The sequence below is a fragment of the Condylura cristata genome, unplaced genomic scaffold (assembly GCF_000260355.1).
Source record: "Condylura cristata isolate star-nosed mole 26May11 unplaced genomic scaffold, ConCri1.0 scaffold00025, whole genome shotgun sequence".
In the NCBI taxonomy this organism is placed as follows: domain Eukaryota; kingdom Metazoa; phylum Chordata; class Mammalia; order Eulipotyphla; family Talpidae; genus Condylura; species Condylura cristata.
The window spans coordinates 7,197,595-7,211,383 of NW_004567126.1; the positions used below are offsets into that span (position 1 = coordinate 7,197,595).

Consider the following 13,789-nt stretch of genomic DNA (forward strand, 5'->3'; position numbering starts at 1 on the left):
AACATATTGTGTTCAGAGGGCCACAATACAGAAGGAACCTAACCCAGGATATCTAGAAGGTCTTGTTCTTCTCATTTGTCTGGGCAGGCGCTGCCCAAACTTATAAAAATAAAATGCATGTTATGGTCAGTGATTTAAGCCCCTTTAAAGAAATCTGTAACCAAAACCTAGTCTTTAGTCATAAAACGTGAAGTTTTGCCCCTATTTATATATTGTCTGCTTCAAACTTCTTTAAATATAATTTAACTATTTATTTGCTCTATAAGAGATATAGTATGTTGAGTAATTTTTACACACACCTACAGCTTTCTTAACTAAATAAGACTATAACACATACTATTTAGCATCACCTTTGTATGGGGGTTGGGAGGTACAAAAAAATTACAGTATTACTTAACTATTAAGCCGAATGTCCTACATAAACACATAGTGGCATCTGTAAGGAAGCAGGTTCTCATAAGTTTTTAGTAGAAGTCACTAATCTGGAGGACAGTTTGGAATTATGTTCTAAAGTGTAAAACCATTTATCTGCCCTCTTACTAAGGGCATTACTTAAGAAAGTAAAACAGCATTCAGTGATACAAAGGTCTTCATCAGACTAATACAAACAGCAAAAGGTTAGAAACAACATAAATGGTCACTAATAGAGGAATAAGTGGTAGTTTTCAACACATGAAGTGATAAAACATTTATTGTATATATTGACATGAAAGGATACTTAATACTGAAATCAATACTTGCAAGCTTCAACATAGCATGCATAGTTAAACAATTATAAGAAAAGCAAACAAAGTCATATAACCGGAAAGTTATTTTGAAAAGAAAGTTATTCACAAAAACAATAATATCTTTGGGTTATAGGATTATAGGTAGGTGGGGTAGGTGGTTCTATATCCCTGTTTGCCGTGAGTCATGGTTTACACCTGTTATCACAGTGTCATTATTAATAGCATCCCCTTCTACTTGGAGAAATAACCTAAATGTAGGTGAAAAATTATATATGGTTACCCTAATTTTGGGTGAATTTTATTAAGTGGATGGGACTGGATTTTTATAATTTTTTTGGGGGGGGAACAATGTTCTTTCAATTTGGTGACAATACTACACTGACATGCCCTTCAATCTAGTCAGAATTAATTTTTCTTTTGTCTTATTTTCATTACAAAACCATTCTCTTTGTAGGTGAAGTACATTTTTACTTTAGGAGATATAGCCCAACTCTGTCCAGCCAGAGTGGAGAAACGAGCCTTCCTTTTGATTCAGTCTATATTAGCTTCTTCTGCTGATGCGGATTTTGGTAAGGCACTTGAAATTCTCCTCTGTGTGTGCTAATCCTAAAGTTGGATTAGCCCCTCAACTACTATAAGTAAGCTCTGTTACCTTTCCCTATAGTAGCCTCATCTCAAGGAAGCAGTGAAGGCCCACCCTCTCAGCCTCTTCCCCAGGCCAGAGGTTCTACCATGCCCTCTGTGATCAGAGCTCATGCCATCATTGCCCTGGGTAAGTACAAGTGCTGTGGGAAGAACAGGGTTTATGCAGACTGGTCTTACTGAGCCAGCCACAGTAATGGCTTGTATTCTGCGGAGCTTGATTCAGTCCGGCCATTCATCATGGCAGAAGTCCCCTGCCTTGCAGGCATAAGAGCGCCCTTGGACTGGTACCTGCGCTGACAGCAGGCTCAAGATACTCCCTCTAGAGGACTTGTGGGTTTTATGTTGAATCCACTTATACCTGCTCTTGTGATTTTTTTTTCGTCAACTTTTGTAGTACCATGAAGTCTGTTTATCAAGTACTATATCACTATGAATTCTGAAATGGAAAAATAACAAGGAGATTACTTTTTTGTGTTTTCCAAAACTAGTAGATGAGCTATTAAGCATATTTCTCCATAATTCAATTTGTTGTTAATCTTGAAAACACTGACTACCCTGCTATAATGGAATTTTTTTTTCCTTAAGTGAGATTGTATATTTCATATTGAGTAAGAGGAATTTTTTTATAATGGTATTTTGCAAAAGCTAAAGTTTATAAATGAGAGCCAAGCATTCCCCAGGCCACACACACTAACAAAAAGCCCTCCTCAGCAGCCTTTCTTCTCCACACTGTGAATGTGAAATGACATTAATAAGCTGATCATCTTTCCTGCTTAGCTTGCTGATTTCATTCCATTAACTTAAAAACTTTCTATAGAGTATCAGAAGTAAAATGTGTTACTGGTTAGATATTATTGACGATCTTCCAGATAAGTCAATAACTCCAAAATTCAAATGTTAGCTTTATAAGGAAGATAATTTTACTATAGTCAAGGAGCATCCCACCTTATCTATCTCCTGAAACTCAGGGCGAGCTGATGTAAAAGGGAGAGGGGACTTTTCCTTGAGGTATTTTGAACTTGCTAATATTTAGTATGGGTTTGTTTGTGATTTTTGAAATGTTTCCACTTTAATTAAATAAAATTCATAGCAGTATATAGCCAAAGAAAATTTAGGCTTAGGACACCATAGAGTTAAGGCATTGTGCGCTCTTTTGTGACAGGCAAGCTGTGCTTACAGCATGAGGATCTTGCAAAGAAGAGCATCCCGGCCCTTGTGCGAGAGCTGGAAGTGTGTGACGATGTGGCTGTGCGGAACAATGTCGTCATCGTCATGTGCGACCTGTGTATCCGCTACACTGCCATGGTGGACAAATACATCCCCAACATCTCCATGTGTCTCAAGGATTCAGATCCATTCATCCGAAAGCAAACGCTGATCTTGCTTACCAATCTCTTACAGGTAACGTATGAAAACTAGGCCTACTCTCTTTTCTCTGCTGCTGTTGGCTTCTGCAGGGGAAAATTTGAGTGGCCTAGGACATATGTTGCTTTATATTAGAATCCACAAATAATGAGCCTCATTTTTGGTTAAAAATATTACTGTTCTAGTGGTCAGTCCAGCCTTTAAGCAGAGCATTACTTCCTAATAACATTTTGAATGGATGTTCAGATATCCTATCAGGCAGTATGAAATTTCATTTTTGCAAATAAACACCATGTGGAGAAAAGCACATTTAATAGACAAGTAGCAATAGTTCCAGGTCTGTCATTCTCCTTAAAGCTGAACAAGTCAGGGCCCTCCCTGGTGGCGCAATGAGTTAAAGCTTAGCATTAAGAAGCTGAGGCTACTTGCACACGAGTTTGATTCCCACCTGCCCTAGAAGTGATCCCACATGGCAAGGCAGACCTCTCCTGACCCACCCGCTGCTCCCCTCAGCAGTGTATTTTGACAATCTGCCTGTTCTTCTCCCTACTCTATCTCTGGTGAATCCTCTCACTGGCCCTGCACCTGAAACCCCGGTTCTGTATGCATAAATAAATAAATCTTTAAAAAAAAAAAAAACTGAACAAGTCAGTGTGTACAAATGCAACTTTGTCACTTGTAAGATGGTGATTATAAATGATGTTTGCCCTGTGCAGCTTGGAAGGTACTTTAGTATGTACATGAACATAGTGGACAGCGAACATCTACAGAGCATCAGATGTTTGTATTTACATTGAAAGCATATGTTTAGTCCATTATCAGAGAAAATAATATTTTATTTTTAAGACAGACATTTAAGCTGTACAGCTATTCTAATATGTTCTGTCTGCTGGGTTTTTATGCCTTGTGTGCCTAATGAATGCACCAGTGGCCCCCTCCCTTTAAACTTCATGTTATTTGAGCCTTTTTTCTAGAATAATTGTTTTTGTTTAATGCTGTTCTGCCCACTTACTCCTCCACATTTCTTTGTGACTAACAAATCGTATGTGCTTTGAACATGATCAGGACTGAGCCATTCTGACCTTATTAATAGTGTGCCATAAAATAGACGACAGGTGAAATACGAAACAAAAGGAAGTTAACATTTGGTTGTAACTGAGTCCATTTAAGGCATAGACATGAAGGTTCATCCTGCAACATGTGGTTTCTCTTTGTACAGGAGGAATTTGTAAAATGGAAGGGCTCTCTGTTTTTTCGATTTGTCAGTACTCTGATAGATTCACACCCGGATATTGCCAGGTAAGTCTTTTCCCTCACATGTCAGGCAACTGAAGGACTTACCTAATTTCTGGTATGCATTAGACTTCTTTAAAATTGGATTAGAACTGAATTATTCGAGATTTAGTGAACTTATAGAAGTTGCCAGAGTTAGATTTTTTTAAGTATTAAGCTGTACTTTTTTAAACACTAATAGTTTTATTTTGCATAAAGTTAAGAATAAAGCCTTGTTTAGACTGTTCATTAATCTTAGAATTGACTATGTTTGCTAACTTGTTCCCTTTTCCTAAAAGAGTGATGAATAGTATGTGCTTTTTTTTAAGTGCAGAGATTATAAGGAAGAAAATCTAGGAATTAAGACAGAATCACCTGGTATGAACTAGAGTATACAAATAAGAGGCTCCTTGGAAATGTTCTTGTCAATCCTGTCCTTGTATGCTTCTTTCTTAAAGATTGATTGTTAGGGGTGGAGAATTGCTCTAACCAAATTTGTTAACTAACCTAGATTGTGTTGTATGAATAATTCTGTCTAAAGCAAGCCTGCAGTTGGAAAATAGGATGTCATGGTAAAAGCCACTACAGTTAGGGAAAGGTCTTTATAGAGTTCATTAACTATAAATAGCTTATAATAATGGGTCCCTCTGGTTCTAAATATGGTCACCAATGATTTACTCTGAGTTCCATGGAAGAATTTCTATTCGGTTTCCTTCGGGTGTAATTTTCCAAGGAGGAACATACTACATAATAAACTAGTAGAAGGTTAACATTCTAATTAATACTGTCTAGAGCCAGAAGCAAAAGCAAAGACTCTGACTTTTACTTTTTCTTCATTTACATAATCAGGGAAGGGACCAGTATAGCTATGCAGCCCCCTCTTACCTTCCCACTGCCACCAAGAGCCTGCTTCTGGTGGCACTCCCTATGCCACAGGCAGCCCAGGCGCAGCCTAATTAGAAGTGCTTGGCAGACTTTCCAAGCAGTGAAAAATCTGAGTAGTAGTGAGGTTGGTTATTGAACCTACAGTTCCCCCACCTAGCTTCCCCCACTTTTGTCAGTTCCTCTATATGGCTATAGTTTGGGGTTTTTTTAATGGTCTGTCTTATTCATATTATAATTTTATAAAAAGAGCAATTTAGGTTAAAAAAGAGCATTGATTTGCATGTAAACGAGGCACAAGATCAGTTCTATAGGTGGTCAAATCATGAATCAGAAAGAATTACTGAGTGCAGGTGTGGTGCATATTTACACTAGAGTCAGACAGTGCCTCTTGGACATTTTCATGTTCCCCCTTCAAACTTGTCATCTGATCTACATTTTGGGTTTGTTTAAGCCGTGCATGGTTAACATGTGGGTCATGATTTCAGCTTTGTAAAGCTGGTGACTCTTTTGGTAACGAGTTCAAATTAGTTCCTCTGTTTTTAGGCCAAAGATCACACCTGTCTGCTTCCGTTAAATACGTTAATTTTTTCGTATGTATCTTCCAAGTTAGCTCTTCTGAAGAAACAAAACAAACTATTGAATTTCTTTTTGGGTTAGGTAGATTTCCTAAAGATTCTGGCATAAGCAAATTTTTAAACTTTTACTTTTTTTTTTTTTTTTTACATCATTCTTCATTTTTTGTACAGTGTTTGCTTTTTCCTCTCAGGTGTAATCCCTATATAATCCCCACCACCAATTCACCCATGCATCATCACTATAGTCCTTTGTGCTCTTCTCTCCTGTTTTGACCCCCTACCTCCTGGTCCCTTGCAGATTGTCTCTGATTTATAATTGCCTGCTAATTTTGCTTTTTGATTCGTTATAGTTATTTTTTTCCTGACCCCTTATTTGGTTCTCCTGTATTCCTCCTACGAATGAAGCCATCAAGTATTTTTCTTTTTCTTTCTGGCTTATTTCACTGAGCATAATTAATCCCTTACAGCTCCACCCATGTTGCTGCAAATGGCATATTTATCTTTCTTGATTACTGAATACTATTCCATTGTTTATATGTCCTACATCTTCTTGATCCAGTCATCTATTTTTGGGTACTTGACTTGTTTCCATAGTTTACCTATTGTAAATAGTGCAGCATAAACACAAGGGGTAGGTATCCTTTTGAATTAATGTTTTTGTGTCCTTGGGTAGATTAGGGGGGGTCATATGTGAGCTCCCTTTTTAATAGTTGAGGAACTTCAACACAGTTTTCCATAGTGGTTGGACCTGTTGCATTCCCACCAGCAATGTAGGAGAGTTCCTTTTTCTCTACATCCTCACCAACATTTGTTGTTTCCTGTTTTTTTTTAATATGAGCCAGTAAGGTGTTCTCTCATTGTAGTTTTATTTGCATCTCCCTGGTAAAAAGTGATATTGAGCATATTTTCATATACCTGTTGCTCATTTGCATTTCTTCTTTAGAGAAGTGTCTTTTTAGATCTTCTGCCCTTTTTTTGACTGGATTGCTTACTTTGTTTTGTTAATCGAGTCAGCTCTTTGTAGATCTTTATGAGCAGTCCCTGTTCAGTAATAGTGTGTGCAAAAATTTTCTCCCAGTCAGTAGGGAGTCTCTTTGTTTTCGTTAATGTCTTTTTTGCTGTACAGAAGCTTTTTAATGTGCTATGGTCCCAGCTGTTTATCTTTTCCTTTACTTTATTTGCTTTGGGGGATGAGTTACTGAAATGTATGTCAATGCATGACATTTTAAATTAGTCATTGAAACCCCAAATTTGAGCACTGCAAAATTATATGATATATTTTCCCCTTTGCCCACTAGATGGTGCTCTTGTGATACAGTCTTAAGATGCTAGCCAGGTAACACGAATATTGTTTCAACTTAACTGGGCAAATGCTACAGAAGGGCAGCAGTCAGGGCCAGAGAGGTCTGAGGAAAGAAAGTACTATTGGGATGGAAAGGGAAGGAAAGAGAGAAATGGCTTGGTTTGGGAGAAAAAGAAGCAACTGAGGATCTGGAGGGTTTAGTGAACTTGTCAAACAAGTGCAGTGGGGAGAGTCAAAAAGCTGCAAGATCGGTGAGTGTGGTCACGAAGTGAATTATCTGACATCACAAGACATAGTGACATGGTCCAGATGTGGCAGACAGATGTGAGAGTCACTGGAGTTGATGAGATCAGGAAAATAGAAAGTTAAGACATTAAATGGGCTCATTTGTGTGGATACTAAAGATAACCTGGAGTGATTCTTAGTCCATTCAGACTGCTGTCCCAAAGCACTTCAGACTGGGGTGCTTTGGGACCCCAGAAGTTGATTTCTTATAGTTTGGCAGTGAAAGTCTGAGATCAAGGCACCAGTATGTCTGGGTTCTGGTGAAGACCTGCTCTTGGAAGAGATTCTCCATTGTACCTTCAACTGGTAGAAGGGACCCCCTGGGATCTTTCCTGTAAGGGCACTTAACCTATTCATGGGGACTCTGCCATGATGACCTGCTCACCTCCCAAAGGCTCCACTTTCTAATTGATATCTCTGGGGGTTTATGTTTCCAACATAGAAATTGTTGGGGGTTCACATTCAGACCACAGCAGTGATGTTAGGATTGGCATTGGGAGAACTGGGAAGCAATTTCCAAACAGTGGAGGCCACATAGACAGATGGCAAAGAAACTTGCAAAGAAAAGGCTGAGTATTGTCATATGAAGCAGATGGAGTAGTTCATTTTTAACCCTTCGTCTCTCTTCCCAGTCGTCTTACTCTATAGTGCGTTTATGATAATGTTTTTGTTTGTGTAACATCAGTCTCCCCACTAGAATACAAGCTCCCTAGTAGGTAGAGATTGTATCTTGTCTACTACTTTATCCCTAGTACCTGAAAAAGCTGGAAACCAAATGCATACTGAGTGATTTTTGGTAAATGAGTGATGAAAATATCATAAGTGAAATGTGATCCTTGCACCTTGACTGTGATTTTTGAGAGTCTCACCTTGAGCCATCTTGTAGGGAGGGTACCCTGAGAGGGAAGCCACCTTTTGGTGAGGAAGAGAAAGTATATAATTGGTCTCATTGTGGAACCTGGAATACCAAGTAGATGATAGACAGATTAAAGAGGAAAGAGGACCAGAGAAGAAAGACATGGAACAACATGGGGGTGGGCTAGCGACGAGGAGGCGCAGGGAATTAGCGTTCTGGATGTGGAGTGGTGGCTGAGGGTAACCAAATTAGGAAATCACTTGCCTCAGGAAGCTGGCATCTTTGCGGGCTGAACCCCTGGCCCTCATTGGAGCTATAGTGTATTGTAGGCCTGGTCAGGAGCCTGAGTGCATGAACAGGGTCTTGACTGAGCACTGGAAGTGTAGTTAAGTAGTCACACCTTGTTAGAATTTGGGAGGAAACCAGGTAGAGTTCACTTTATGCTGACTTGTATTCACAAAGGAGTCTCTTGAGCAAGGGTAAAAAGAGCTAAATCTGTAACCTGCTTTGATCTGAATGAAGCTATTTAATGGGGTAGCTTTAGATTCCCTTACCCTTGCTCACAGTTCCCCTCTGGATTGCAGAGTTCTTGGTGTAAGTTTAGAGTCTGTCTGCCAGTAGCAAATGGGCCTCTTTCTTTGGTTTGTCCCTTTGCAGTTTCGGAGAGTTCTGCCTGGCCCACCTGTTACTGAAGAGGAATCCCATCATGTTCTTCCAGCACTTCATTGAGTGTATTTTCCACTTCAATAACTATGAGAAGCACGAGAAGTATAACAAGTTTCCCCAGTCGGAGAGGTCAGTGACACCATCAGGAAGAGGCAGTGAGGGGCAGGAAGGGGTCACCTGGCAGTGCCAGTGGTCAGTACTGCTGGGCTGCTGGCCTACTCTTGACAGGACAGGCCTCGTGTGCATGGAGTCCTAAGGGAAATGCCTGTGATAAGCATTATTGTCTCATCAGTGTACTTGAGCCTGGACAGCTGTTCAGATACTGTCATTAAAATTAAAGCCCTGGTCACTCTTGACAACATGATGTGCTGAAATTGCCCTGTTTTGCCTGCCGTAGAGAGAAGTGGCTGTTTTCACTGAAGGGAAAGACAAACAAGGAAAAACGAATGAAAATCTACAAGTTTCTTCTTGAGCACTTCACAGATGAACAGCGCTTCAATATCACTTCTAAAATCTGCCTCAGTATTTTGGGTAGGTGTGGTGTATTTGCTATAAAGTATGTATTTTAAAGTGGCCCAATAGATCTATAGCAAATAAAACTCTTGATACAGCAGGAACACCCCTTTTCCCTCCTTCAGCTTCAGTTGTGTCCAGAATGCTGCTGTGAGGGCCTCTCGCCCCAGTGTTTCTCACAGGTGACCATTTGTTGTCTCAGCATGTTTTGCCGATGGCATCCTGCCCCTGGATATGGAAGCCAGTGAGCTACTGTCTGACACGTTCGAGATCCTCAGCTCCAAGGAGATCAAGCTCTTGGCGATGAGATCTAAGCCAGATAAGGATCTCCTTATAGAAGAAGATGACATGGCCTTGGCAAATGTAGTCATGCAAGAAGCTCAGAAGAAGCTCATCTCCCAAGTGAGTGTCTTCTAACTGGGCCGCTCCCCGTAGATGCCCATGGTTTTCCCAGGAATTCATTCGTTCTTTAGCAGTAGCCTTAATTCGCACCTGGTGGGGATTATTCTCAATCTGTGTTTCTAACCCCAGCTTCTCTTGTGAGCCTGAACCAGTTCCACTGCCCAGACGTGCCACAGGCATCTCAGACTTATTCGTCCTTTGGTCTCTCTTCTCCATCAATCTCTGTTATAGTGAAGGGAATATCATATGCAAAACCATTCTCTACCCAAAAGAGAATCGGTGCCACCGTGTTGAGAGTCTGGTGTGCCAGGCACAGGCTTTGTTGGCCAATGAGTGTGAAAATTGGGACTCAGATGATGTGAGGGGCCAGCTTTGTTGTCTTACCTAGCTGGGTGACTAATTTGTGTTCGCTGCCTGGGCCCTGAGGCTTCCGAGTCCGAAGATACAGACTTTGGTCCCATCCAGTTTGTCCCCAGTGTATTTTATGTTGCAAATCCTTCCTCTCACATTTCCACTGGTTCTGATTTATCTCAGCCTGGGCTGTTGCCAGCATCCTCTCTAATTTCTTCCTGTTGTAGGCCACCTACCATCTTGCTGCCCAAACAACCTTCTTAAATACAAATGTGATCATTTTATCCCTCTGCCTGAAACAGCCTGTGGGCAGGGTGACTCGGGGGTGAGGGACTGCGAATGATGGCCACTCCTGTCCTGTCAACACTTGTGGAGCTGCTCACTGACATGGGTACATTTATGGCACCATGCTATACCTCACCAATACTTGAATCATTAGGTTGGTGACTTCCAGTCATCTTTTTGAATAAAATCTCCACTCTTCAAGACCTGGCCCCTGCGCTGCTCCTCCCATGCCCCCGTCAAACCACTGTTCACTCCTGTCCCTCTCCTTCGCTGTTGCACGCTGGCTCTTCTGTTCCACCTGTGCTCCCCTTTCCACCGCCTCATTTCTGCACAGCATCTTTTCAAAGAAGCACTCCTCAGTGCACATCTTGCCCACCCTTCCAGCTCAGGCTCCCCTGTTCCCTAAGGGCTGATCATATCAGCCACTTAGCAAAACACACACTCTGCTCAACAAGCGACTGAGGCAAGAGTTTGACTTCATTTCTCTGCCTCACAGTTTTGTGTCTGGGACAGAGGTGTTTGACAAAGAGGTGTTGAAGAATGTGTGTGTTCCACTTATTAAGTCTGTCCCTGAACTTGCCATCTACTCAGGCTCATACTTATTAAATTGTTTATTTCTCTACCAATCACCCTTCTGCTCCAGGAAATGATAGTTTTTTGTTTGTTTGAAGAAATGAGTAGTTTACAAGCAAGAAAGAAGCAGCATACTGATGGCTTTAAATGAGAAGAGAAAATATCTTTTCTGATTCCAAAGGATTAATCTTACAGTGGGCTTCTGTAATGAATTACTTTTAATTCTAAAATATTTATTACAACATATTTGTGGTTAGTGATCACTTATGGTAGAGAACATGAAGACTTGATGACATCAGATCCTGTACAAGTAAATATGTAGTGCTTTTTCTAAACGTGTGAAGTCATAAACACAAAGAGAAAACTGACTATCTCCATGATCAGCTATCTTCAGCTATAGTCATTTCACCAACACGAACACAAAATATCTCTGAGTGGCCAGAATAGAAACCAGTTTCATTCCACATGGAGCATTTGGAAAGTATTTTAAATGTGGAGCCAAGTGGCTCTGTGATGTTTGTGTGAGTTTTAGAGCTTTCTATCAAGTTACTCAATGTTTTCCTAATTCCTTTCCCTTGTTTAGAGAGTGAAAGAATGTTTCTCACGTCCCTACTTTACAAAGCCTTTGAGTATCTTGAGATAATGCGTATAAAGTCTTCAGGACAAAGGTGATGGGTTCCTGTACAGTTCCTAGTACCAAACCGGAAGTCAACATTAGCAGCATCTTCTGGATTGACAGCACTGCAAGAGCGAGGTCAGGACAAATCTTTGTCTTTTAGAACTTGATACATCTAAAACATGCCTTTGTGTTGCTACAGGTTCAGAAGAGGAATTTCATAGAAAATATTATTCCAATTATCATCTCCCTGAAGACTGTGCTAGAGAAGAATAAAGTCCCAGCTTTGCGGGAGCTCATGAACTATCTCAGGGTAAAAGATGACCATATACTTTGGGGTCGGTGGTGCCTCCTACCTAGCTCATGACCACTATGATGGTACAGTTAGCAGTCAGTGCTACACACACCAGCATTTCATTTTTTTTTTCCACTGTCCCAGCCAGCCAGCTTGACTCCAAGAGGACTTAGTGTGACCACAGACTCGAAGCTGGCCTACACCTTTTCCGTGCAGTTTAAGACTGTGAAAAGCTGAGTCTCGGTGCCGAGCCTGGGCATCCTGGATGGCAGTTAGATTCAATTTTGAACTTTCTCAGCTGGGTCAAGGACAAAGTCATCACCTTAGTTCATTCTGGTGAGGGAGAAGGAGACTGGCCAGCATGTTTAATGGGGAGATGTTCACCTCTGATTGCCAAGATTAGGATGAAATGCCCTGTAAGCAGCAGCCTTGGGGAACCGCAAGTGCGGCCGTGCGCAAGTCTCAGCCAGGACCTGTGCCCTTGCAGCCAGAGAGACGGGCTTACGCCTCTCTGGCAATAGCTTTCAGAAATAAAGGCAACATTTTTTCCTTTCTCTTTTTACACTTTCTTCCTCAAAAAAATGCTTTTTTTTTCTGAAAAGGACAACAACAAAACTACATTGAATATAAATTTTCAAAGACTTTTTTCTAAAGACGTCAAGGTGGGAAAAATAGTGTCTTGTTGTCTGAGGGGTGGAGGGAGGAGAGAAATCCCATTTGTTCTTCTGTTGCCCTATCTTAAACCTCAGGCAAGAAACAAAAGAGCTCAGGATAGACAACTTACACTCAAATATAATCTTTTTTTTTTTTTTACGTCATTCTTCATTTTGTGCATTTTTTCATCTCAGTAGACAACTTACACTCTTAAGTCTGACTCCTGTTTCCGAGCACAAAGGGTGCTCACCTAGTTGCGTGAACTGTATCGTCCTCTTCATCGGCCGCCCCTGTGAGAGAACTCCAGCGAGGCTCACTCTGACTGGGGCCACCCACTCTCACTCCCTTTGCTGGGACTTCCCTATACTCAGGGTTGTGGTGTCTTTTTCTCCCTCTAATACTGTGGGGTAAAATACCCGTCCCTTAGCAGAGAAATTTGCCTCCCTAGCAGCCGCCTTTAAGGCTGAGACTAGTCTCACCCTGTAATGACAGGAGTTTTTCTCTCTTCTCTTCAAGAGAGGACACACATGTATCTTTAGAGCCAAAGTTGTAGTCTGTGAGTCTTGGCTCATCCAGACAGGGCCGCTGTCAGACTGCACTACTTCCTGCCAGTGTCTGAGCCCTAACTGCTATGAGTTACTCACCTAATCTCTGACTTGAATTCCCAAGGGACCTGCCACAGTGGCACTGCAAGATCCTTTGAACTGTCCAGGGCCAGCTAGGTCACCCAGACACATCACTTTCCCCACCACAGACCTAGGAATGGAAAGGGAGCAGCAACAGTGGCACTTGTTCCCTGTTCCAAGTTCTGGTTTAGGCTAAGCTGGCACAACCACATACTCTTTTTCCCATCAGGAACCCAGGCCGCTTAACTGGCTGATGAACATCCTCAGGGATGAGAATTACTAGTGACTCTCAATCACACTTCCCAGGGGTGTGGTCAACACTATGCATTTGGGCTGTCCTGGGAGAATAGCTGTGTTAATCTGTCGGGTAATGTGAGAGTAGTAGTCTGCTGTCAGTAAAATGGATCTCACTCTTCCTGTTATTTATCAAGTATGGTTGGGGGAGCTGACTTATCCAGGAGAACATTAAAGGATGCCTCTGGCTCTGTTTTAGGAAGTGATGCAGGATTACCGAGATGAAGTCAAGGATTTCTTTGCAGTTGACAAACAGCTGGCATCAGAACTTGAGTACGATATGAAGAAATACAACGAACAGCTTGCGCAGGAGCAAGAGCTGGCGAAACAAGCAGATGTGAGCAAAGTGGCCATAGGCGCCGACGGGGCCCACATGGTGCAGGTAGACCAGTCTGCCCTCCTTCCTCAGAATGTGCATGTAACCAGAGGTTGGTCTGAGATAGAACCTTTAGGATTGCTGTGTGGGCCACTGTTGTGTTCCTCCCCCTGAAGGTCATGGCCTGTGACTGATCTTGAAAGTCCTCACCATAACTGAGCGCCAGGAAGTATGCTGGGTTAGCTGATCTTCAAGTATAGTAGTGACAGACAACTTCATTTCCC

At 41.5% G+C, this 13,789-nt stretch overlaps 1 protein-coding gene across 2 annotated transcripts in view; it reads left to right on the forward strand.

Annotated features, from left to right (window-relative positions):
- The window catches only part of NCAPD3 (non-SMC condensin II complex, subunit D3), a 60,295-nt gene that overhangs the window by 40,147 nt on the left and 6,359 nt on the right, over window positions 1-13,789 (forward strand). The window contains exons 21-29 of one of the 2 annotated variants that reach the window (XM_012729967.1): window positions 1,183-1,297; window positions 1,393-1,500; window positions 2,536-2,774; window positions 3,958-4,037; window positions 8,572-8,709; window positions 8,978-9,111; window positions 9,296-9,495; window positions 11,523-11,633; window positions 13,389-13,571. In XM_012729967.1, coding sequence (XP_012585421.1) covers window positions 1,183-1,297; window positions 1,393-1,500; window positions 2,536-2,774; window positions 3,958-4,037; window positions 8,572-8,709; window positions 8,978-9,111; window positions 9,296-9,495; window positions 11,523-11,633; window positions 13,389-13,571 — 1,308 coding nt within the window. The remainder of the gene's footprint in view (window positions 1-1,182; window positions 1,298-1,392; window positions 1,501-2,535; window positions 2,775-3,957; window positions 4,038-8,571; window positions 8,710-8,977; window positions 9,112-9,295; window positions 9,496-11,522; window positions 11,634-13,388; window positions 13,572-13,789) is intronic. The other variant, XM_012729968.1, reaches the window with a different exon arrangement.